The sequence below is a fragment of the Haemaphysalis longicornis genome, unplaced genomic scaffold (genome assembly GCF_048455015.1).
Source record: "Haemaphysalis longicornis isolate Haplotype H1 unplaced genomic scaffold, Haemaphysalis longicornis Haplotype H1 scaffold_7, whole genome shotgun sequence".
Classification (NCBI taxonomy): Eukaryota; Metazoa; Arthropoda; class Arachnida; order Ixodida; family Ixodidae; genus Haemaphysalis; species Haemaphysalis longicornis.
The window spans coordinates 9439188-9463996 of NW_027526422.1; the positions used below are offsets into that span (position 1 = coordinate 9439188).

Below are 24809 nucleotides of genomic sequence, written 5' to 3' on the forward strand. Positions count from 1 at the left end.
AGAGAGAGAGAGAGAGAGAGAGAGAGAGAGAGAGAGAGAGAGAGAGAGAGAGAGAGAGAGAGAGAGAGAGAGAGAGAGAGAGAGAGAGAGAGAGAGAGAAGCTCTTTACTAAAGAAGGAAATGCAGAGGTTTGCCAACATGCGTACGTACACATTCTACCCCTGCAGGAAGGAGAATGGGGAAAGATAGATGGGTAGTAAAACGAGCAGTAGTAGAGGAAAGGAGAAAGAAGAGGGATGGGGTCATATAGAGGGACATGTGGTGTAGCAAAGACATCCCGCATAATGGGGGCTATAAAGTCTCAGCGACGCCAATATCGTCGAGATAGCCAAATAACGCATCCAGCACTTTCCGCTGAGATGATGGAGAATGACATGGTCCAGGTAGCACGCTCAGAGTAATTGGTCCAGGGTGAAGACATGTCAGCTTCTGCTGTAACCGGCTCCTTGCGTCACTGTAGGTGGAGCACTCTAGGGGGACATGCTCAACGGTTCGGGGCGACAGAGAGAGAGAGAAACAACATCTTTATTGCCTGCGAGATGTTACCTACTGTCGCCGGCCTCCTGGGGGGGGGAGGCAGCGTGTTCGGCCGCTGGCGTTCAAGGGCCGCCAGCGCAAGCTGAACGGCCTCCCGCTGTAGGTTGCAGTCTGTGCTGGCCACCGCACTGGCAAGGCGTGGTGGCAGCGTGTCCATGAGTGGGTCTGTCTCTTGGCACTCCCATAACACGTGCACCATGGTAGCTCGATCCCTGCCGCACACCGCACACCGCACACACATCACTTTGGTATACCTCCGGGCATACATGCTTTGCGAGTACTGGCGTCCATATTGCGCGTGCCTGCAGCTGTCGTAGCAGTACTGCCTCCCGTCGGGTGAGATTCCGGTGTGGTGGCGGATAAGTCCTTCTGTTTTCTCGATACCAGGTCAGCACCCCTTTATATGTGCCAACCGGTATCATCCCGTCATTGTCGCCTTCCGTAGGTCGAGGGCTCAGGGCAGTGCCGTGGCCGGTGAGCACATGCGCTGCTCGGTCTGCTTCCTCGTTACGGTTCGCACCCGTGCTCACCGGGCCCATATGCGCTGGGAACCACCTGATGGTCACTGGCACTAGTCGTTGTGGTAGGGCCCCGCACACCCTAGACGCGAACGAGGACACTTTGTTTGTAGCGAAGTTCATAACCGCACTACGCGAGTCGCTTAACACTGTTGTGCACTTTGGGTTAGTTAGGGCTAGTGTGATGGTACGGGCTCGGGACTCCAACCAAGCAGAAGAGCGGGGCGACACAGTTGTCGCAAGATGGGCTTGGACTTTGGCCTATGTGATGTAAGTAGGCATTAGTGAACGCCGCATTGAGTCGCAGTCTATTTCCGCTTTTTCCGCCGGCGTTTTCCGCCGTTTTCCGCCGGCGAGGTAGTCGTTCTGGCAGCCGTATCTGTGGGTCAATTGAGTACAGAAAATCATGATGATGTTCCGGAAGGGACCATAACCGGTTTCTATCTGCTAGAGCTAGTGCCTTGGTCATAGTTGAGGCATCATTTTTTGTAAAGAAAATTTCAATTGAACATACTTCCGAGCTAATTAGCTGAATTAAACTTGGGAGTACTACAGCTTTATTCTATCGAACATATACGGGGCTGGCCCATTCCCGTCCGCGTCGTAGGCGTCTTTGTAACACACCACCCCAAACCGCTCGGCCACGGAGGGCAGCAGTCAGGTAGCATCTGGTATGGATACATCCTAGTTAAAATCTCCCACAAGCAAAACAGCATGTCATTGGTGAGCGCGTGAAGCCTGGCTGCGTGTGCAGGTCCCCACAGGTGCACGCAGAAACGGTAGTTGATTGATTGATTGATTATGAGGCTTAACGCGCCGACGCTACACAGGCGATAAGGCGTGTCATAGTGAAGGGCTCCGGATTTACTTTGACCACCTGGGGATCTTTAACGTGCTCCGGCATCTCGAACACACGGGAATTTTGGAGACTGCGTGGGCTTAGACGTGAAAAACACCGGTCAAAGTGTCGCTACAGAAGGCCTTCAAGCAGGATGGGAAGAACACCGGCCTGGGCATCACTCCAGGCGCCTTTCAAGAAGTAAACACAAAATAATAGCTTTCGGGTAGAAAAAATTTCCGTTCTACGCCGATTGGTCCACGCAAGCTATATGTGTATACAGCTTCGCTGTAGAAAAAAACCACAGCACCAAGGCTATAACGCTGATTAGTAGAAGCGTGCATGTGTGCTAACTTCTTCCATTTTTTTCTTCTTCTGTGTAAACTTCTTACATGTTAACTTACTCACTCCCTCCTAAACCTGCTCTCACACCCTAAACATGATTGCTAGTAGTAGGTGCAAATAGTAACCGAGCTAAAGTGCCATCACAAGCTTTCACTGAGCATATACGCACGATTCTGACATTACACGCATGAAAACAAGCTTTGCCCATCGGCCACAGCTGTTCGAGACAGCCCAAAAGCGATGTTCTGGCTTCCACCCCCTCTTTTTTAAGTGCGAATGCACTTTATAAGCGACCCCGAACCTTCCGCCGTCCGCATAGCAACAGCTGCGGGTGCGCGCGCTCTTCGTCTTCCTTAGCAACGGGGGGAGATGGGCGCGCGCTGCCTGGCCGCTGACATGGCACATACCCACGTGGGGGATTGGTCAGGAATGCACTTTATAAGCGACCCTGAATTCCGGTGACCGCCGTCCGTCCACATAGCAACAGCTGCGGGTGCGCGCGCTCCTCGTCTTCCTTGGCAACGGGGGGAGATGGGCGCGCACTGCCTGGCCGCTGACATGGCACATACCCACGTGGGGGATTGGCCAGGAATCTCCTCGTCTTCCTTGGCAACGGGGGGAGATGGGCGCGCGCTGCCTGGCCGCTGACATGGCACATACCCACGTGGGGGATTGGCCAGGAATCGGGCGTGAGAAGGGTTAATGCACCCGCTTAAAGGAGTACTGACTCGAAATTTCAAAGCTGAGATCCGCTCTAGCAATCAAGTACAACGACAACACAAATAGGTGTCTGTGCATGGCACATACCCACGTGGGGGATTGGCCAGGAATCGGGCGTGAGAAGGGCTAATGCACCCGCTTAAAGGAGTACTGACACGAAATTTCAAAGCTGAGATCCGCTCTAGCAATCAAGTACAACGACAACACAAATAGGTGTCTGTGAATAATTGCATCTTTCTTTCTTTGTAGTTGTGTGTGTGTGTGTGATCTCTCTTTCGCGAACATTACCGAACCGCGCAAATTCAACTCCTGCATTCGCACTTTCACATTCTTCCCCTCGGGGAAATGCGGGGAAATTTTTTGTGCTTCTGTCGTTCCTGAGGTAAGCGAGAAAAAAAAAAGCAGTGGCTTAGCTCGGCTATGCCAGGATATACGTAGCGTGAGCTAAGGTTCAGCTGGTTATTCTTGGCTTTTCTGGTTGTCTAGGATTAGCTTGGTTATCATGCTTACTGCTGCTTCAATGACACACACGCGATAGCATTATGTGACCTATGCATATTTATCAAGCGGCTCCGGCGCAGCGTCACTAATCGCCGAGAGATAAGCTGGTTCCACAGTCCACAGGCGCACGCCGGTGTTGCTGCGACGCACGAGCCATCGGTTGCACCCCCCTTCCTTCCATGATCATCAAGTGTACCGGGCCGCCACGCGCGGAACGGAGGTTGGCAAAGAGGCTGGACGCGTGGGGTGTGTGAGAGACGCCGGGCAGCGAGCAACGTTCTGTGCGCCGTGTGACGTCATTGCTCCTCGCGCATGCGCAGCAAGGCCCTCCAGGAGCCACGCGAAACTTCGCAACCTCGGCCAGTGTAGCTCACGCTACAAAACAACTGCTCTCATTTGTTTGTGCTTGTATTAGCAGACGATGGATCATTGATTCCGACAGCGGATTGTGGCCACCCTTGCGCGTAGCAGTGATTGAAACCCAAGGCTGTGTTTTTAAATGCGGTGCATTTCTTAGGCTCGCCTGGTCCTCCGTCGTTGATGGCGGCGCCATCCACACGCTCACACCGCATGCGCGTCGCGTCGAGGCGCAGGTGCGCGTCTCTCCCCCGTACCCTCGCTCTCAACAACAGGTGCGGTGGTGCGGGAGGAGCGCGTGTACCCCGTGCGCTCCGTCGCTCTCAACAACAGCTGCGGCGGTGCGGGGGGAGCGCGTCTGTGCGCGCATGCGCCGTAGCTACCCGTGCGTTGCGTCGCGCTCAGCAGTAACGACGGCAGGGCGTGTACACGTGATAACGGCGTGGTGGGTGCGTGGAAAGCTCGCGCGCTTGTGTACGGAAGTGTGCGCATGCGCGTCTCTCCCCCGTACTGCTCTCCCTCGAGCGCGGGCGGTGTGTAAATAAGCGGCGGAGCGCGCGTTCGGAATTCAGTCAAGGGCTTCTTTGCTTGGCTTTCGCTTGACTTGACGCTTGCTTGACTCGAGTAATTGCGATGGAAGCAACGTCTTCACCAGTTACGCAATCGCACGACCGCTCCTCAAAGACCCCTTGACAGTGCACTTTAGCGACCACAAAGCAGTCATCCTCTCCGTCCAATACAACGACGGCACCAAGCAATAAAGACAGACTTTAACTTTACACTCCTTGCCTTCGCTTCTCCTTCATTCAATAAATAAGAATAATAAAGACGAAATAACAATTAAGCATTCCCAAACCATACCCAATTACGCAACATTCACGCGATACCCCACCACTCTGCGACGCATTTACTAGAGTTGCCCCCGTGGGACGATGCGGGCGGGTTTTTTTTTCTGTAGCTGCAGCAGGGCAAGGGATAGGTAGCAGCCTGTGTTTCCGCACTGGGTACTCTATCTGAGTTCACCCGGTTTTCCGTTTCCTTGCCAAACATTCGCCGGTGACATTGCGCGCTCGATTCTGTTCTTGCTGCGTCTACTGGCACTCCACCTCACTGTTAATGGTAGTTCTGTGATCGCGTAAACGGCTGTGAATTCACTCACTGGTTAACCGGGGAGTCAATTCACAATCGGAATGTGCGCGATAGCCGTGGCGACGCCTGTTCTTTTCGGAATACCGGTAGGCGTGCTGGTAAGCACAGCGACTTGTATTTTGCCCTGCAGGGAGTATGAAGGGCTGCGAGAGCGCAGTGCCAGCTAAATATTTTCCGCCGTGGTCTGCTTGTTTTCCCTTCGTTCACACGATTGGACTTCCACCAGCATACCCGTTGATTGATTGATTGTGGGGGTTTAACGCGCCGACGCAATTGCGATGAGGCACGCCGTAGTGGAGGGCTCCGGATTAATTTTGACCACCTGGGGATCTTTAACGTGCGCCGAAATCTCGTACACACGGGCATTTTTGCTTTCCGCCTTCACCAGAAAAGCGGCCGCCGCGGCCGGGAATCGAACCCGAGACCTCGTGCTCAGCAGCGCAACGCCTTACCCACTGAGCCACCGCGGGGGGTACCAGCATACCCGTGCCTCATCGTGAAGCCCGTAGCTACTTTGTCTGCTCTGCCGGGGCTTTCCTGCAGCGGTGTGACGCTAGGGTGGTGATCAGGACAAGTTTTATAACCACGCAGTTGTTGTAAACGTAGTGTATACAATTTACTACGCTGCGAGTTACCGGCATCACGCTGTGAAGCAGAACCTAAAGGAATACAAGTGTCTGTACGCGCTCGCGAGCTCTTCTCGGGCGAGCTCGCGAGTGCGTCCAGACCGGCTGTGGTATTAGTTAAGGTGAGATTTGTTCTAGTTTATTGTCTGTTCGTTTCTGTTCTTTCGTTAAGTACGGAAGGCTGTGTGGGCTAGCGATGTAAACACATTCCTGCGCACACTTTTACGCGTGAACGCGTCTGCATGCGCTAAAATGCTGACAGTCGCGCACAGACGCCATTCCGCTGCTCTATTCCCAAACCTGACATTGTTGTCTATGGCCGAATAAGATTATATACTTAAAAAAAAACTATTTAAGCTAACGCTAGAGATAACCACTGTTCGTTTTCACCGTGGATCCTCAAACACAACCATAACATTTAGAACAAAGTCCCTTTCCTGTATCGCGCTCCATACAAATCTAGGCATGCTTGTGTTTGTTTCCCTAGTCACACTGTAGAGTGGCGACCACTTCAGGACGATCTCTGCCAACAGCGCTTTACAATGTATCTGGCTCCACCTGGCGGCGATCAAAGCCACCGCCATAAAATGCAGCGAGCCAAACCCCCTCTCTCCGTGTTTTTGGTTCTGAAGTCCGTTGTCCTCTGGGAGCAGCAGAATGTGGCTTGCCTCAGAGATGCTCTTCGCGGGCGCGGAAGGACGCGAAGGCTTTTTCTCGCAAGCATCCGTCATCTCTACGACAGCGGCGACACAACAGAAAACGCTAGTCTGGGACGCAATTGAAAATCGGGGTCCGCACCGCAACATTCAACGGCGCAGCGACGGGTGTTCGGCGTCAAGGTAAGACGGGGCTTCTGTGTAATGCTGCGCCTCCATTTCTGATTTGTACGTAGGTAACTGGTAAGTTGACTGGGAAACTAACAGCTGTAGGTTGCGATTGCGGTATTCGCGAAACGGGCACATACGAGGCTGAGCAAACACGACGCTTCTCCGGGCCTTTCGTCGTTGCGCAACGTGCGATATCACCATTAAAATCCAACGTGTTTAGCCTATAGTCCGTCCCTTTGAATTGGGTTTGTGATTGGCTTCTTTTGCTGGCAAGTTTAAGAATGCGTCAAGCAGTGAAATCGAGGGTACGAACACTAATTGAAGGCTTAAGAGGAAGAAATGAAGTTCCTCAACGAGAGTTATACGAATAGCAAATACGGACTACGGAAGCGCCAGTGTGGCTGCGGAGGCCCAACAAGAGAAGCCGAGAGAGGCAAAGTACTGGATGGAGAAATGGAATGAGAATTTTAGGTTGTATTCGGATGAAACATGGCAGGGGAGGTTGGGTGCCGTCGTCTTGCAGTGGACATTCAACAACTGATGATGGTGATGTCCTATATCAATCGATCGATCGATATTTATTTGGCATCAAGAGTACACATACTAGGGGCACAGAGAAAAAGCCCGAGAAGAAAGTTTTGACGAGGTCCAGTACTTCGTTATATAAGCTTTGAATGCGACAAAAGTGATTGTGCTGTAGGTGGCTAGCTAATAGTTTCAGTCATGACTATACAGCGCGAAAGTGCACAGAAATACAAGAAATTACAGGGTTGCAGCGCTGCCTTCTTGCCCATTCTTGTCTTTTGTGTTCTTTCGCTGATGTTGAACCAACTAGCCCAAACTTCAACTTGCGATAACTTGGCATAACTTGGATGTCGCGAGATGTGCGCAGCATCTGAAGGAAAGTTCCAGATTTATTGTTCCTGGTAGTTCAGTATGTCATCTTACTCAGGGAAACAGCACGCGTGTTTACTTACTCCGGTGCAAGAAACACCAAAAACCAGCAGCACGCATGGCGCGTCCTTGCTTTATTCTATACTCCTTATAAGCCCCCTACACTCCAGAACCTTAGCACGGCGTCGTAATCCTCCAGAGACACTCAAGCGCAAAATCGCAGCGTCCTTCGACTCCCCCCTTTTTCTTTAAAGTTTGTGTCAGATATGTCCTACCTTTCATAGTGAATAATTATGAGGTTTTAACGCGCCAATGCTACTCAGGCGATGGAGGCGCGCCGTAGTGCCTTTTATATACCATTGCTTTTGATGCATCTACCATGCGTGGCCTGAATTTGTCCCGCCCCTCAGCCGGGTGTTGTTGCGCATTGCAGATTCTGGTGGCTAAATTTTTAACGCGCCGCATTCTTTGCCGAGTACCCCCACAGCCAGGATCGTGTAACGCCCTGCATTTCCACCAAAATGCAGATATCACGGAAGTTCCACCTGTAATCGCTATGATGGCGTAAATGGAGATAACTCGTCGCATGAAATTTTTAAAAACTAAATAATAAGACAAATAAATAAAAATTACGGGAAATGGCCAAACGTGTAACTGTTAAAATACAAGGCGCCCGCAAATATTTCTGGTGTTGCCACTATTCTTCTTTGTTAACTCAGGGAACGGAATTAGCGTAGTTAGAAAAACCTTTTTAGCTGTGCCGAACAGTGACGTCAGGCGCCGACTCACGAGCTCCGCTAATACAAAAATGAAGAACAGGTCACTGACCAAGTCAACAAAAAATGACGTTTCCGGCGCGCTGCGGCTCCCTTGTTCACAGCAGTCAATGGAAGCCGCCATTTTAAGTAGCCCCAAGTAATCTTTTGAGAGATTTGGCGTATCCTGGATGCATGCACCCACCAGTTTTGTTCATCGCGTGCGGCGTTGTCTGGATGATTAGACTTTCCAGATTAAGGCGTACCGCTGTGTTTATCTCGGCGTCATCCCACTTGATCTCGTGTCCGGTCTTTTGCACGTGTTCCGCGATAGCATCGGACACTGCGTTTTCCATTTGGACGTCGTACCAATGTTGCTTCAGGCGTTAGCAGAAATTACCGGATACACCTATGTATACTGATGGACAGTCCGCGCAAGCGATTCGATGAACGACTTTCCAATGTGGAAGCCATCTTTAACTCTAACCAGCACACCGCGCAACTTGCTCGTAGGTGCGTGCGCAAGTTGCACGTTGTGTTTGCGGAAGACGCGTGCCACTGCCTCACTGGTCCAAGGTACGTACAGAACAACGGCGCGTTTTGGCTCCTCTTTGCCCCTGATGGTTACACCTCAATCGAAGGGAGGGCACTCCGGATCCACCTCTGTGTGCGTGCTTCTCACGAATGCGCGTGGGTAGCCGTTCTTCTTGAGGTCTTTTTCAACTCTTAGCAACTCTTCCTGGAGCGCAGCTCCACTGGAGCAGGTTCGCCTGGCACGATTTGTCAAAGCCGTGACCACGGACCGTTTGTGGATGATGGGGTGTACAGATTGGAAGTCTAGGTACCTTCCAGAATGCGTCGGTTTCGAGTACACGTACCCGACAACTTAGACCTTCTGGCTCACGAGTAACGATGGCGTCTAAAAATGGAAGTGAACCATGGGCCTCATCTTCCACAGTAAAATAAATCGAAGGTTCCACGCCGGTTAGGTGCTCCAGGAATCGCTGGACGTGAATCCGGTCCAGGACGCAGAATTAGTCGTCCACATACCTGAGAAAAAGTTTTGGCAGTGGTTGCTAGTTTTGCAAGGCTTTGGACTCAATAGGTTCCATAGTCAAGATTGCGATCGTTGCCGATATAGAGGCCCCCATAGCTGTCCGGAAGTCTGCTGGTAGAAGTCACCTTCGTAGCTGAAATAAGGGTTGCCCAGGCAGAACCGGAGCAGCTGGCATAGTTCCGTCACGTTAAAAGGGGTCCGTTTTTCGCGCGATGAGTCCTGCAAGCAACTGCCAGTTCAACCGGGACGCTTGTGAAGAGGGAGCACACGTCAAAAGACACGAGGATATCAGTCTTCCAGAGCGACAGCCTTCGCTTTCGCAATAAAATCTGGTGTTCTTGTCATGCGTCCCCGTCTTTCCGGCCAGCGGCGTTGTGATTTTGTGCAGTTACTGCGACAGCGGACGAAGAGGGGACCTCGTTAAGTCGACTATTGGGAGGACTGGCACGTCCGGTTTATGCACTTCCGGCAGCCCATATAAGGCAGGGGCTGAGCCGTTAGTACAAAGCAGCTTGTAGTACAGGTTCTTGTATGATGGCGGTAATCCCTTGAATTATTCGGCGAGCCATTTCTGCAACTGCGTTTGTACTCTGGACTTAGTGTCCTTCGCAATTCGGTTATACGTTTCCTTGGAGGCTTACCATTTTTTGGTGGTACGTTGACCGGTCAAGGATCACGGTCACTCTGCCCTTGTCGGCGGGCAGTACAGCGATGTGGTCGTTGGCACGTAGATTTTGCGCTCATAGAGAGCGGGTAGCGAACCGTGCTCTTTTTCATGTGTGAGAGCACACCAATGGCTTTCGTCCTGCCCTCGTCATGGATATCCTGCTCCAGCAAACCTACAGCTCCTTCGACAGCGCTCGCGACCTCTTTTTCGTGTGTGAGAGCACACCAATGGCTTTCGTCCTGACCTCGTCATGGATGATTCGTGCTCCAGAAAACCCACAGCTCCTTCGACAGCGCTCACGACCTTGCATAGGCCATGTGGCTTCCCCTGGTTGAAATTCAGGCCCCAGTAGAGAAGCTTCTCTTCGGCTTGGGACAGGACGTACGAAGAAAGGTTTCGTGTCTCATACCACGGAGTCGTTCGTTCATTTTCCTTTTTGGCAAGCAGCGCCTGCAGCTTGCTTTCTTGGGATTCGCGTGCTTGTCTTCTCTCAAAGGCATTTCGCGGTTCGCAGCCATTTGAACGCTTACGAACATATCGGGGGCGACGAATTCCAGGTGGCGTTTTGCAAAGAACAAATGTGTTTTAAGGCACTTTTTGGTTAGCCTGCACCCTCCGATGCGTGCTTGAAGGAGGTGACGCTCCGCTTTCGCAATAACGTGAAGCCCAAAACTTGTTTTGATGGTTGTCTTTGAGCCGTAGGGATCGAGGAATTACCTGGTTGGTTTTGCAGGCCAGGTTTGCGCTGTGCTCGGATGTTTGCGCGGTGCAAGGAGGAGGAGAAAAACGAACGGAAAGGCCGATAGGTTATCCAGTCTTAGAGCCCGGAGTGCTACTCGACACTGGGGAAGGGGCGTTCAGGGGATAGCAGCGTTCATAGACTGCAGCAACAAGAGCAGTGCAGACGGGAGAAATCGGCTACGGACACAGGTGACACCCGATACAGGATATCTCTCCGTATAGCAGAAATAGAGCTGAGATATGCGCGGTGCAAAACGCGCGCCAACGAAGACACAACAATGAGACATGCGCTCGTGTGGCCGGGTCTGCACGCAGTATACTTGGCGGGCGCCTGGTTGGAATGAGGAGCGACAACAAACCGTGGGAAGCGATGCAAAATGTACTAGTGATCACGCGCTATGGCTTGACACAACCTGGGATCAGCGATTTTTTTGGGGTATTTGGACCAGAAATGTTATCTAATTGTCTGTATAGGATTTTTCACGTTCTTCCGGCCAACAGAGGCGAACAGCTGAGAACCATAAGTGAGAGAAGCTTAAGCCAACCAGACAAGACTTCGGACCAGAGTTCTGAATTTAGCTGTTTCCCAACAATAATCCCCCGTAATATCAATAAAAAAGATATGGCAATCGTCTTTAGGTTACAGTTTTGTTACTCGGAGAAATGCGTAGTTCCCGGAAGGGCCATCAAGTCGCCGAAGGGCCAAACAAAGTGACGTGATAAGATTACGATGCAGCCGGCGACGCCGAACGGGTCAGACGGCCGAGGTTGAGGCCACTGGCATCGCCGGCGGCGAAGCCTCTCCAGCATCGCTCCAGACCCGAGCGGCCCGACAAGCAAAGCCTATCGAGAAGACAGAGCATCTCGAGCAGCACTGCTGAAGTGGTTCGTGATGCAGACTATATACGTGTAAATACGCATAATATCAGCAGGAAGGGAAGATTTACTGACCGTGCCGCTCGGTGTGTTGCCCCACTGTCCGGCTGTGGTCTCCTCACCTGAGTCACAGGCATAGCCCCTACAGATGCCCTGTTACAAGCATATCAAGGTAACAGCGTCGTTGACTTTGAACTTTTCGTTAGTCTCCGACGCCCACATTGTACCTCGGAACCGACGTTAGCAATGACGCCGACCGCTTAAAGTTTTACTCTTTGCTGACAGAAACCAAGGATCGGTGATGTAGAACTCATTTCCCGCAACCTCTTATTCTTCAGCGCAGAAGAAATAAACTTTGAGCTTTTCGGGTTTGAATGTGAGTGAGCCAAAACATGCTTCGAATCTCTTAAATAAATCTCGTAGAAAACTCACCTATATTTTATTAGTGTTCTGCTTCTGTCCTCTGCTACAAGCTGTTTCCGGGAACAGCGAAACCTTTTGCGATGACTGAAAAGCTGTAGAAATAGTAAAGGTGTCTCTGTGCTCCTCACCCACGGTTCATAAATTCCACCGCAGTCAGAATGACTTCAGACCAGAGGCGGGTGTCGAGGAGGCCGAAGAGTTCGTTGCTCGATGGTTCCCAGCAGCAAAGATACGAATGTTTGCGAAACGTACGTTAGAACTTGAAGAAAAGTTTAGAGGCGGAACTTATTTTACAGTAATAATTACAATATACCATAAAATCGGGTAACGCGGTCTCAAACTGTTGGCGTAGCCGAAGGCACAGAGTACCTAACGTAACAAGAAATAACCCAAGGGGTCGGCCTTACTACACAAGTTAGTCGACAGAGTCAACGGTGCGTGGCATCAGAGAGAATGCAAGAATCCTACTCCCGACAATGGGAATCCTCGGTATATAAAAAAAAGGTTTGGGCAGCGTTACTGCTGGCTTTTCCGTTCAAACCACGTCGGGCGGTTAACCGGTTGATGTCAAGGGGATGACATCAAGTCTTGAAACTTGGATTGGCTGAATCTTCCCCCGGCAGCAAACAAACAACATAGAGAAATAATCGCATGCGAAAAAGAGCGAAATAACAAGAGTAATGAGAACACTAAAAAGCCCCACCCAGGCCTCCTCGCATACGCCAAGTTTTAGCAGAGATCTCTGCAAAGAGTCAGTTTTGCGCTCGTGTGCAGACCAGCCGTCACGGCTCTGTATCCCGTCAGTGAAGCACGCTGTTTCCGTACAGGAGCGCCAAGGTGTTAAAAGGAAGCGCGAGGACGGGTAAAACACCGTAACACATTGGGATGCCGCGTATTTCGTCATCGGTGGACCAAACAGAGCTCGTCACCGAATTGGCCGCTTCTGAGAACGGAAGGAAAAAATAATAAAACAGATTCCACAGCGGGCTTAAATTATAGCGGAAAGTGGTGCTGTGAAAAACATTTTTTTACTAGTAAGCGATAGTTTGTTTTTGTACGGCGAGGCACTGCATGGCTTATCCTGTAGTCACTGGAGCGGTTGCCATGGCGCCTGTGATGACGCCTTTGCCCGCTATTGTCAACCTGTGATGGTAATCGAAGGCAAGGTGACGCCCAGTGTTAAATCTACCGTTGTCTGAGACGGAAGTCGTCAGGAAATTTGCCCTAAATTTCCCTACCTGAAATGTGCATACACAGGTCAGAATTTCAATCTGTATGTGGAGGGTATCGTAGGCAAATAAGGCGTTTTTTTTTTCTCGAACACCCTTTTTCTAGACACGCCTTCGCTCTAGATGATTTTGGTGCATATATGTACGCTTACGTTTATTTCCTTGTTAAATTCCACTTGTTTCTGCCTCTTGAGCCTCATGCATGCACAACCTTAAAACCGCCGTCAAGTTAAAAATCGGTTTAGCCAGCTTCAGTGCTTCTTGATAGCCTTCCAGGGGCCTGATTCATCTAGTTGATTTAATTCTGTCCTTCTTTCACAGCCCCCCTTAAGCCGGATAAGACGTAGTGAGTGTGCAAGTGAATGGGCAAACAGAAGAGCACGGCGTCTTCTATAGTTGAGCAAAAGTATTCAGCATGAAGCCGCCGTCGTCGAAGCGGAGCGAGCTGTACCAGGACTCGGCTCGCAGCTGGCTGGTGGCCGTGGCGTGCGGTTGGTGCCTCTTTTGGACGCTGATAATCAACCGCTGCGGCGGCATCGTGTTCGTCACCATCGTGACGGAGATGGGCGCTTCGCGGGAGGCCGCCTCGTGGCCCTTCAGCCTCCTCGGAGCCGTCATCAATTTGTCCGGTAAGCCTACGTTGAGCCCCGAGTACGAGGTTGATCTCGGGTCCGCAGCATCTCCTAGGACGCCAGGGCTCATGTTCAGGCGGCATACCTTGGCTCCGGGACATTGTTGATGATTGTAATAAACAGGCCACTGGCACGGGAACGGGGGGCACGGGCCTAGCTCGTCTCTTTATTACTATGATCGGCAATATTTTGTTTGGTATTAAACTTCGCATTCAGGCAGCTCACTTCGATTCCATTACATTTATTCAGGCTCCGTAACACTTCTTCGGGCGTTGCGGCCTAACCTTCAGGCCCTCCTCGGCTCCCCAGGTCCTTCCAGGCAAAAAACACCAATTAACGCTCTTTAAAGCGGAACTTCTATGGGTAAAGGCCAACTGCACTCAAATTTTCGACAGCGTAAAAATAATTTCACCTAATAGTACACATAAAAAGAGTGCGAAATGCAAAATACTACGCTTCAAACATGAACGCGAGCGACGCAAACTGCTCACGACATTGGCGTTTTCGGAACTGAAACTGAATAGAAAAGGCAGCCATCACCGGCGGCCGCACGTGACGTACGTGGTGGAACGGAAGCGGCCGCGCTAGAACCGGCGGCCGCTGAGAGCCGCCTTAAAGTGCGCGTGGTAGCGCCGCGTTTCGCACTGTTATTTCCACAGAACTCCCACTAACGTTTTCAGAGGATAATGGAGTTAGCCGCGATTCCGACATCGCGTTACTATTTTTCCACCAGAATAACTGCCATTGTAGAAATCCTTGGCATTGCAAGTAAAAAATCGGGCCCTGATTTACAAAGCTATATTGCTAGTACGATATCGAAAAGCAGCTTAAATTTGGTCAGCCGGTGCCTCGGCTGTCACATCGCTCTATTTGAAGGGAATAAACCGGACGCGGGTGGCGATCGATCACTATTTTTACTGTACATTACGTGCAAACAGCGTCGTCAATATTAGCCCAGTATTTTCTGCCCTGCAGCACATTGCGAATCGAATTATAAAAGAGATTTAAACTTCCACAGCTAAACGATGCACTAAAACACGAAAAAAAAAAATTACCTATCTACCGCTGTTTACTACTTTCACCAGGGACATGTACTGTTGAAAACATTTTCCTTCCAAGTAAACTAAATCTAGCGCTCAACAAAAGTAAATACTTCATTTGGGAATTGAAAAAAATCAAGTTTATTGTTTATGAGAGGAGCAGTTTTGTTAGCTTCCGCACTTCGCGAAGACGACGGCCGATATTTGTTCGGATGTATTTGTTACCACGACCAAGGCTGATTTTGGTTCACTTGGGGAGTGAGGGAAAAGTCGCACAAATGTTTATACCCACGTGTGCAACAACTATAGTTAGGTCGCAAAACTTTGGACAGGTCTAAGGGATGGAGGTGGCGTTGGCCCAGCCCAAATATTGCTAATATTGGACGCTGAGCAAGTGGTCAAAAATTAAAAAAAAACGTCATTTTTTTCTGTGATAGATGCCATATGTTTTTTTAAATAATATTTCCAAGTAAAAAGATTTTTGCTATAGTTCCAGAACGTTCGCAAGGGCGCGTATAGTTTGTAGGCTTCTAAAATATTTTATTGCACTGAAAAAAAAAAAGGCGGATATTGATACCTATGCGGTTAGTTTGAAACATGTGATGGTGACGGCGGTACAGCGCGGTGGTGTAGCAGAGAAACCCCGGGCGAACGCGTGCCTGCGCCCGCGCGGAGCACCGTGCAAGTCGCCGGAGAAGCGCGAGCTCCACGGGACAGGTTCCCCAACCATAGAGTTTCTTGTCCCCAACCTCCGTCACAGGCTGCTCGGAACTTGTTTTGGCGACTCTCCGCCAGGTGCAAACGTCGTCTGCACGGAGCTACTTTGAACGACGGTACCTAGTGTGCTGTGTGTTTACGAAGCTTAGGATTTCACCAAGGTGATTTTAAGAGCTTAGATTGCTTATTTGGATCAAATTTGGACGAAGAAAAATTTGAGTGCAGTTGGCCTTTAAGGTGCCAAGTGTTTTTGATGTTCGAGGCTGTCTGTAGGGCGAGGCCTTGTGAAACGAACGTCCCAGTGAGTGAGTGAAACACTTTTAAGACGAGAGGCCATGAGGCCCTTCGGAGAAGTGAGGATGGGGGAGGGGAGGAGAAAGGGAAAGGTCATAATTCACACAATGTACGCAGTTCTAGTCTTGAGGTCGAATTCAGAAAATGCACAGATTACTCAGTCAGGGGCACCAAAATGCACAGTTTGCACTGTTGACATCGGTCGTGGATGGGTCTGGTCATTCCGGAACAGTCTGTCAGACTGCTGCACCAATTTGCATAGACCGTTTTCAAAGGCGCACTGGGTTATTGTTTCTAGAGTAGCGGGGCCGTCACGGACACGACTAACGTGCGCGAGTTCAGTCACGGGTAGGACCTATAGTTAGCTGCTGACAATGTCCCAGTCCCATCTGACGACATCGCAGTCACCACCAAAGTCGCACACCGTTCAAAACATTGATTTGGACCTCAAGCTTATACGTAGAATCACTTGGATAAGTATCTTGAGTGGATTAGTTATCATGGGCCCCACTTTCAAGATTAAGAGACAAAATGAAAGTGTGCGCGTGTATGTGTGTCTTCCTTATGGATGACCGCCGTCAAGACTCAAGGGAAATAAAATTTCGTCGTACCTTCCACCTAAATTCTGTGTTACCTCTATGACGTGTGCTTAAAAGGTTCGCAGGCCAGCCATCTTCCCACAGTGGAGTGGCACCCGCCGCGGTGGCTCGGTGGCTAAGGCGTTGCGCTGCTGAGCACGAGGTCGCGGGTTCGATTCCCGGCCGCGGCGGCCGCTTTTCTGATGGAGGCGAAAAGCAAAAACGCCCGTGTGTACGAGATTTCGGCGCACGATAAACATCCCCAGGTGGTCAAAATTAATCCGGAGCCCTCCACTACGGCGCGCCTCATCGCCTGCGTTGCGTCGGCGCGTTAAACCCCACAATCAATCAATCAAATCACAGTGGAGTGGCTCATAATTTTTTTCTCTTAAGTGTCAAGGTATGTTGAAGGAGACCCACAGATAACTAACAGATAGCTCTAGTTTGTGTGAGAACGTAAAATTGCTTTTTTACAATCTCGTTACCCTCCACCACACTTTTCCTTTGGCCATGTGCAATGTCCGCTTGTAATCTCGCTGTACAGAGCAAGCTTGTGAAAGATATTGCCATTTTTTACTAAACCATTTCTGACCGGTTAATTGCAACGAACAATAACTTTTTCGCTGTACCCGGACATCCTAATTAAGCACTTGCCTTGTAACGAGTATTTAGAAACTGATTGCCACTCTGGATTCAGTAAAATCGACATTTGGGCTAGTTGGTGATGATACATTGTTAATAGCGCTGGGGACAGAACGAAGAAGAGACACACACGACGGCGCTGGATTCATATGAGTCTGGACTCTGGATTCATATGACCTTGTGGCAAGATAGCTTGCAACTGATCTTAATTTCTTCCGTCTAGGCATGTGCATGGTGGCATCAACTTCAGCGTTCAGGCTGATGCCTGAATGCTGAAGTTGATGCTTCTCGTACTGTGCCAGATTCTGCGTTCCTCTAATTAATTTTTTGTTGTGTGACTGCGTTGCCGTATTCGACTCGCACGGTATTTTATTTCCAAACGAAAAGCTAATGAATGGGCAGGAAATTTTATCTGTGAAATCTTCTTTTCCGTATAGGCGTTGCGTCCGGCGTGTTGCTCAAGAAGCTCCCGCTGCGCTCGGTGTCCTTGGCTGGTAGTCTGCTCACAGCAGCCGGAGCTCTCCTGTGCACGGTCTTCTACGACCTTGTCGGGATCACTGTCTGCCTCGGCGTCATTAGCGGTGAGGGAAAAAAGAAAGATTAGGTAAAATCATCATGTTTTCCATTTTTTATGCAGCTATTGGACAAGGCCTCGTCTTTCCGTCAAACGCCATTGCAATCAACACGTACTTCAAAAAGTAAGTAGTTTTAGAGTGGCGAACTCGCGTCATTTTGTTGTTGAGGTATGTGCTCCTTATGTTTTTTGGTTTCAACTGGAGCCATTAACTGGCACATGTTATATTAGGATTGCGTGTTTATTGCGAATTTGTTAAAAATAGCTGGGAAAGACAGTTTTTTTAGTAAATATAAAAATTAATTGCCATTGATAGAAATTAAGAAACGTGGCTTCAGGCTATGTACTTGAAATCAGTATAGTAACCTAACTAACGATAATTACTACTGTCGCGGTTTTAGTCACAGCGTGCCGTAAAATTAGGTGATTTAACGAAACATAGGCCATAAAATTCTTTCACCTGTGGCGCAACAAACATATATGCGGCCTTTTTCTTCCTGGCTTGTTTTTTTTTTTTTTTTTTCGGGGGGGGGGGGGGGGGGGGGCATTAGTTGTGTTTTAGTTGGGGTCGTGCAAGGACAGAGCACTTTCACCGCCATTTTCCAACCCTAACCTCGCAACTTTTCTTCCCGAGAGGTTCCGGGCGTCGGGAAGTGGCATCAGCTACGCCGGTGGTAGCCTCATCGCCTTCGTGTTTCCGTCCGTGGTAGTCTACCTCAACGACAAATACGGTCTGCGCGGAACCTTCCTCGTCGTAGGCGGTTTGACTCTCAACGCAGTCGCCGGCTCCCTTCTGATACGGAGTCCCGAGGACCTCATCCGGGAGTCTCAGTCGTCAGCGGAACGCCACAAACTGCTCGAACAAAGTGCGCTGGCCGAAGCGCACGAACCATCCCGCAACGTCGGTGTGTGTAAAGATGCTATCACTCGCAGCGAATACAGAGCCGGAGACCACTGCATCGCTACAGGGGACGAAGCAACCGGAATCCCGCTGACCGCACCAAAAGAGGAAGTTGAACTGGAAGGTGTTAGAGATTGTCTGCAAGACTGTAAGGGATGTGGCACACAAGGACAGAACGACAGCGAAGGAAAGGCAAATGAGCGTTGTCTAGGTCACCAGCGACTGGATGCAACGGCAGAAGAGCAAGGCGACGGCAGTGCTCGCGTCAAGAAACAAGCACCTTTCTGGTCCGTGCTCTTCAAGGAGCTGAGTTTCTTGAAGAGGCCCATCAACTACGTGATCACGCTGACGGGCGTCGTGTTCACGTCCGTCTCGATACTGTACAACGTGACTCTCGCGGACCACGCGATCGGACAAGGACTGGCCAAGTGGGAAGCGGCGCTTCTGTTCTCTTGTTCCGGGGCGGGCGACGTCGTTGGTCGACTCGTCTCAGGCCAGCTGTCGGACCGGAAGCTGTGCCACAGGTACGAGTCCACGGTATTGCTGCGCTGCCCCCGCTCAGCGCGTTTGCTCATTGCGTTTCGTTCAAGTAACTCTATTCAGGTCGTATGAGCGGAGCAAAGTGTCAGTGTGGAAAACGGACAAAGGTGTTTTAGGTTTCGGTCCGTTTCAGCTGGAGCGTTTGAGGGGGTACGTTAAGCGGCTGCGCAGGATCCTTTGCCCTTATTAATACAGGAGGCAGGGCCGTTTTAGACAGAGCACTTGAGGATCACAAGTTACCATAAAGCGGGCTTTTGTCGCAGAGCGCGAGACTTTAAAGATGATATGGAGACAACAGACATCATTGCTTTACTCGAAGGAATTAGCCTTTTGTAAGTAGTTCAGTAGCATTGTGATTACAAAAGACGTTGGATAACTCCCCCCCCCCCCCCTTTTCCCCAAGAAAAAAAAACAGTAATATCGAGAAACCCCGAACTTTACGCTGTGCAACGACAGCAGCACTATCGTTAGGGAGGTAGCGAGAACAAAGTAATCACTGTGTTCACTTTGCGGGAGCATTCAAGCAGTTTGTGAAACTGCTTGAATGCTTGGAAGCACTATTAAAGTTGCACAATCATGCTCATTGGCACTAGCTTTTGATGGCGGCCGCCATTACCACAAGTGATGCCTTAGCTGGTCATAGGGGCGGTGCGAGAGAGAGAGAGAGAGAGAAAGAACTTTATTTGCCGAGAAGTAGAGAGCTTGGACTCTCTTTGCCGCGTTAGTCAGCCTGAAGATCTTGGTCCCTGGCGGCTTCTTCTGCCATCTGGACAAGGCGTAGCTGCGTTAGAGGATCAGAGCTGCGCAGAAGAGTTTCCCAGTCCTCTAGGTGGTTGATATCTATGGGGGTAGAGGGGTCTTGCTCCGTGGTTTTCTTTGGCATTTCCACATAATGTGCGTGGGGTCTGCGCGGTGGCCGCAGTGCGAGAAAGTGGCTGGTACTCTTCAGTCTGTTTTCCATGTTGTCTAGCGTAATTATTTAGAGGTCGCATTGAAATTGGTCTGGTTGTTATGTGCCGTTGAAATCTTTCGAAAAAACAGACAAACAAACTTCTATTTTGTCTGTGTGGTCCGTTAAAGAAGCGCGATGAAAATCTCTTCGGAATTATATAGGAGCACGGAACAGTAAAAGCTCTGTGTAATTTTCGGTTGCGTTGTTTGTGTTGATTGCATCAGAGACGTGCCCAGAATTTTTTTTGGGGGGTGGGGGTGGGGGTCGGTGTTGCGGGAACAGCGGTGGCCACGTTGAGAATCTATAGTAGCTTAGCTTAGCATATGAATCATACGCATCGGTGACATATAATAGGGAGTTATAGCAGAGCGGAGAAGCGGTCCCAGTACGGTGCCCCGTAGCCGACCGGCGCCACTGCGCGTGTGCAGAAGCGGGAGAAACCCGCTGGGCGCATGCGCAGGTGCAACGATCGTGTACCGGGCGCAGTACCGGGACCGCTTCTCCGCTCTGCTATAACTCTATGATAAAATGATTCTTTCGAATTACTTTTTCGACGAGAAAAAACTTTGTCCCATATTTAATTACTGTTAAGGTAAGGCATAAAAGTTCTGGTTAAAACTTTTGCGACCCAGCTAGCGACGACCCCGCGTTTCATAAGTGGCAGCTAGCTGCCTTCGCCATCCCGCTACCACCGTGATCAGAGGACCTATTCACGACTGTCAGCGAAATAGTTTTTCACGTTCAGGGCAATCGCTCTCGTGAAGTTTTAAACCCCAGTTGCAATTTATATCCATTCTATTCGTAGTTGGTTGAGGGCACAAACACGAGTTGTGTGCATACGTTGAATGCTGCGTGGGGATCTGTACATTCCTTACGAGATCCTGACCCTTGCCTACGGGGGGGATCCTGACGTCATAACAGTGGAAATGTCACCCCGATACAGGTAAGATGGGAATGGTCGGACCTCGAGGGCCGTCGCTGGCGAGAGGGACGGCTCGGAGCTGCTGGCGGCTTCGACAGGGGGCACGTGGGAGGCTTCGGTCGCTGGGCTAATGGTCAACATGACACGTCGGTGCGAGGAGCGCAAGCGCTGGTCGGTTTCTCTATTGCAGAAAGGAGCGGTTTGAACTGGAGGCAGGGTGTCGGGTATACAGAAGGGTGGCACGAACGGCAAGCCGCACGTGAGGCAGCGTTGTCTGAGCATGGAGTTAACGAACATGGAGGGGCAGCACACGTTTCAATCGCTGGAGAGGCAGTCGGTCGACAGGAGTCGTCACAGTATAACATTTTCGGATCACCGAAAATGTTGGAGAGAGAATATGCCATGACTGGGGTCAGAACCCCCCTCCTCCCTCCCTTGGTTACGGCCCTGGTTTGCATATATATTTAGGGAGAGGGTTAAACGGTTCCTGGTTATTAAGTCCTTTATAAACTAAACATAGTTTAAAGTCAGAGTCTTGTCCACGTGCTTTATTTTTGTTCCGTTTTTCCTGCATTTTGGGACAAAGGGCAAAGCAGAGTAATCCAACTAAGACTTGAGACCACTCGGCGCCCACATCTCCCCCCTCTCCTTTTTTTCTTCCCCTGCTTCGAACCACTTCGCGTTACAGTTCCGACGCCCAGCCAGTACGAATTAAAATAGCCCAACGGGGCTGGTAGACGGCGGCTGTGGGAGTGCAGCTTCCATTGTTGTGGTGGGCAATACTTGTGCATGCGCCTTACGAAGGAAGCAAAAGTAGCTTGCTGAGCGCGTCCGAAAATCTCGGCGCCTCTTAAGGGGAAGCACCGTGGGGTCAATTCAGACTACGTGAGATTCCTCAGGTGCCTTGAACGCTATCTGCTTTTGTTTCTAGCCGAAACTGTCTGCACGGGTACATCTACCACCAATGGAACAGCCTCCCCTCCCTCGCGTACCACCCCTTCCCCACCCCCACCCCCCCCAAAAAAAAAAAAAAATCCTACCCCGAAGTCAACAGGGCTCAACAAAGGGGCAATGTTTGCGCCGATTTTAATGAGAACTACCTAATGCCGAACGTAAAAATCGTACAGTTTCTGAATTGTTTTAAATTTGATTATACCTTTGAAATATTTAGGTAGTTTGAAGCAGGCGTCTTGAAATTGACGTGTAATTTTTCTTTTTTTTTGGCCCGCGCAACTTTTACGCCGTGCCACTTTTAAGCCGGGGCAAAGCAACGAGCAACGTTGGTACTTAGGGGATGTAGTGTTCTACGCCATACAACGCTACCGCCTCTTGAAAGACACTGCCCATGAACCGCGATGCAGGAGGGACGTGATGGCAATCGGTTTCCTGATAATGGCGTCGTCTCTCGTGGGACTCATGTACGCCAACTCTTTGGCGCTCCTCGGCCTGGTTACGGTCGTGTTCGGGTTGGCCAGCGGAAGCCTCATCATCCTGTTCTCTGTCATCACGGTGGAGTACCTGGGCCTGGAGGCGCTGCCGCTGGCGTTCAGCTTCCAGTCGCTCGTCTGCGGCCTCGTGGCCCTTCCCAGGCCGCTGCTCATCGGTACGCTCGGCTTTAACTATGTTAAGAAACAGGCCCCGTGGCCTGTCACGAATACTCGGGATTGGAAGCCCAGGACTTGGCTTGGCGTGCTATTTCAGTATGATTTCTTTCAGGATGCCTACGTTAAATCGAGAGCTCATTCACAAGAAAGTTGGCTGCGTCGCAAGATCCTGAATTCTTCGTCGGCGCGACACTGTTCGCGGACGCAAAAATATTTGCAAACTAGCGATATAGACAGCTCCGCTGTAAAAATGACAAAGCAGTATAGTTAGACATTCGCTTGCCGTGAAGCGTTCTCTGAAATTCTATGATATTTGGTATGTGCTTTGCGCTGTCTAGCACAGGGAAAAACAACAATTATATATATTTTGATGTCACTGGAAGCTTTATAATTGGAAGGTATCACTTATAATGGAAGCTTTATAATGGAAGGTATTATTGGGTGTAGGTTTGGGCTTGTCGATATTTTATGCTCTACTTCACTTGCTAAAAAAGGCGGCTCAGGAGAGACGACACGACATTCAAAGCGCATAATAAAAAGCGATAGTTGAGTATTTGTAGTTTAAGCTGATTAGGTGCGTCCAGCATGACCACAGCACCCCCTCGCCATTCCTAAATTTCCGCCTTATTTTCAGTCGAAAAATAAATAGCTGCAAGCATACGTAAAAATTTAAAGAAAATTTTAACGTGCCGTGCTCCACGTTATCTTACCGCAAGTGGAAACGTTGGCCCAGCTTCACTGACTTAACGTCGAGAAAGGCGACATCAACAGCGAGAGCTGCCTGACGTTCCCTAATCGCGAGGATAAGCATCATAGAACTCCTCAAAGCCAGCAGGTCGATTCTCGTTCGCGCCGATTCATTTTTGCCGTGTTTCACTGCTCGCGCCTTCTGCTGGAACCTTCCGTTACTCCTGAACCTGAAAAACTGTTATTCGCATGGATTCTATTTACAGTTATAAACTTTGCCGATGTTACAAACAAGCAGTAGTAAATAACGGTTCACTAATTAATCTGGCCAGCCTAGAAAAGTTCTCTCCAATGTATTGTACCCGCAATCCTGAAACCTGGAAAGTAAAAAAAATGCCGAACAAATTACGGAGAACAAATGTTGCGACACAGATTGCCGTCTTTACTCAATAATTACCAAGACATTTCTACCATTTCTTTTAACCGTCTACGCAGCATCTTTACACTTAACAAATGATGTTGTAATAAGGATAAATATATTCCTCTTTCTCGCTATTGTATTCGTAAGCTTACTGCTTTTCCAAACCCTGCTCAGTATGTATTTTGAGTGCTGTTTATAGTCACTGCATATATTGTATATACGTTGCATTTTTTGTTTGTGTTGATTTTTGTTAATATTGGCCAATGCCGCTTGCCGCCTGTCTGCACCGGGGGGCTGGGGCTAGTCAAGCTGTTTTTACGGCTTTTTTTCCCGGCTACCTTTGCGCGAAAGTGATTTGTTTGTTGTTTTTTCGCGCAAGAATAAAATCAAATCAAATAAAATCAAACTTCCACGAAGGGGGGCCGCGAGCGCTTTTTGTTTTTTCATAGCGTATTTCCATTTGCTACTGCAAAAATCAAGCGGCCATGTATTTTTAATTAAAGAACAACGCAAATATCACCTATGCAATGATGTCTTGCCTCAAATATACTTAGTGTTTTTTTTTGCTCAACAATGTTTAAAAATATGAGCATTGCCACCAGATTTAATAGTTTAAAAAAAGGGTTTGCCTATTTAAGCGTCTCGTGCAAGCGCTCTTGTAACTTTCTGCATGTGTGCTTAGTGGTCTATATAGGCTATGCGCTCTCAACATCGCTGTGACCACATTGCCACATTTCGTCCCATGAAAGCGTCGACTAAGGACAGCTTCGCTGTTGAAACGAATGTTTCCTTCGTACTTCTCCCCCCCATGCCCAGGCTACTACAGGGACCGGAGGAAATCGTACGCCGGTCTCTACACGTTGCTCGGCACGGCTTGTTTCGTTATCGGCCTCGTGTGGTCAGCGGAATGCTTCCTGCAGTGGAGGGCCGCCAAACGGCTGCGGAAAGAGAAGAGTGCATCGAGGGAAGTGTCTGCCTAGTCATCACCGGGCCAGTGACCAATAAAAGGTGTCGGACCTGTTCCAATGTACCGCACTCCCTCAAGACCCTTTCCCCCCAATCACCAGCAGCGAGAAGTGGGAGGAGGCGCTGGGCAACTCCGACCTGGCCACCCAAGAGCTCTTGGTTGAACGAGCTGCTTTAGTCGCCACCAGCCTGGTGGCCACCGCGACTCCTTAACCCATCTGTTCCTAATAAAGTTTTCTCTCTCTCTCTCTCTCTCTCTCTCTCTCTCTCTCTCTCTCT

At 49.8% G+C, this 24809-nt stretch overlaps 1 protein-coding gene across 1 annotated transcript in view; it reads left to right on the forward strand.

The window, feature by feature from the left end:
• Positions 1-24585, forward strand: part of LOC144145003 (uncharacterized) — a 74242-nt gene extending 49657 nt beyond the window's left edge. Inside the window, exons 8-15 of the mRNA XM_077676503.1 lie at positions 8581-8643; positions 11985-12079; positions 13462-13689; positions 17401-17544; positions 17601-17661; positions 18174-18962; positions 22214-22455; positions 24381-24585. Coding sequence (XP_077532629.1) covers positions 8581-8643; positions 11985-12079; positions 13462-13689; positions 17401-17544; positions 17601-17661; positions 18174-18962; positions 22214-22455; positions 24381-24544 — 1786 coding nt within the window. The 3' untranslated portion in view covers positions 24545-24585. The remainder of the gene's footprint in view (positions 1-8580; positions 8644-11984; positions 12080-13461; positions 13690-17400; positions 17545-17600; positions 17662-18173; positions 18963-22213; positions 22456-24380) is intronic.
• Positions 24586-24809: the final 224 nt, after the last annotated feature.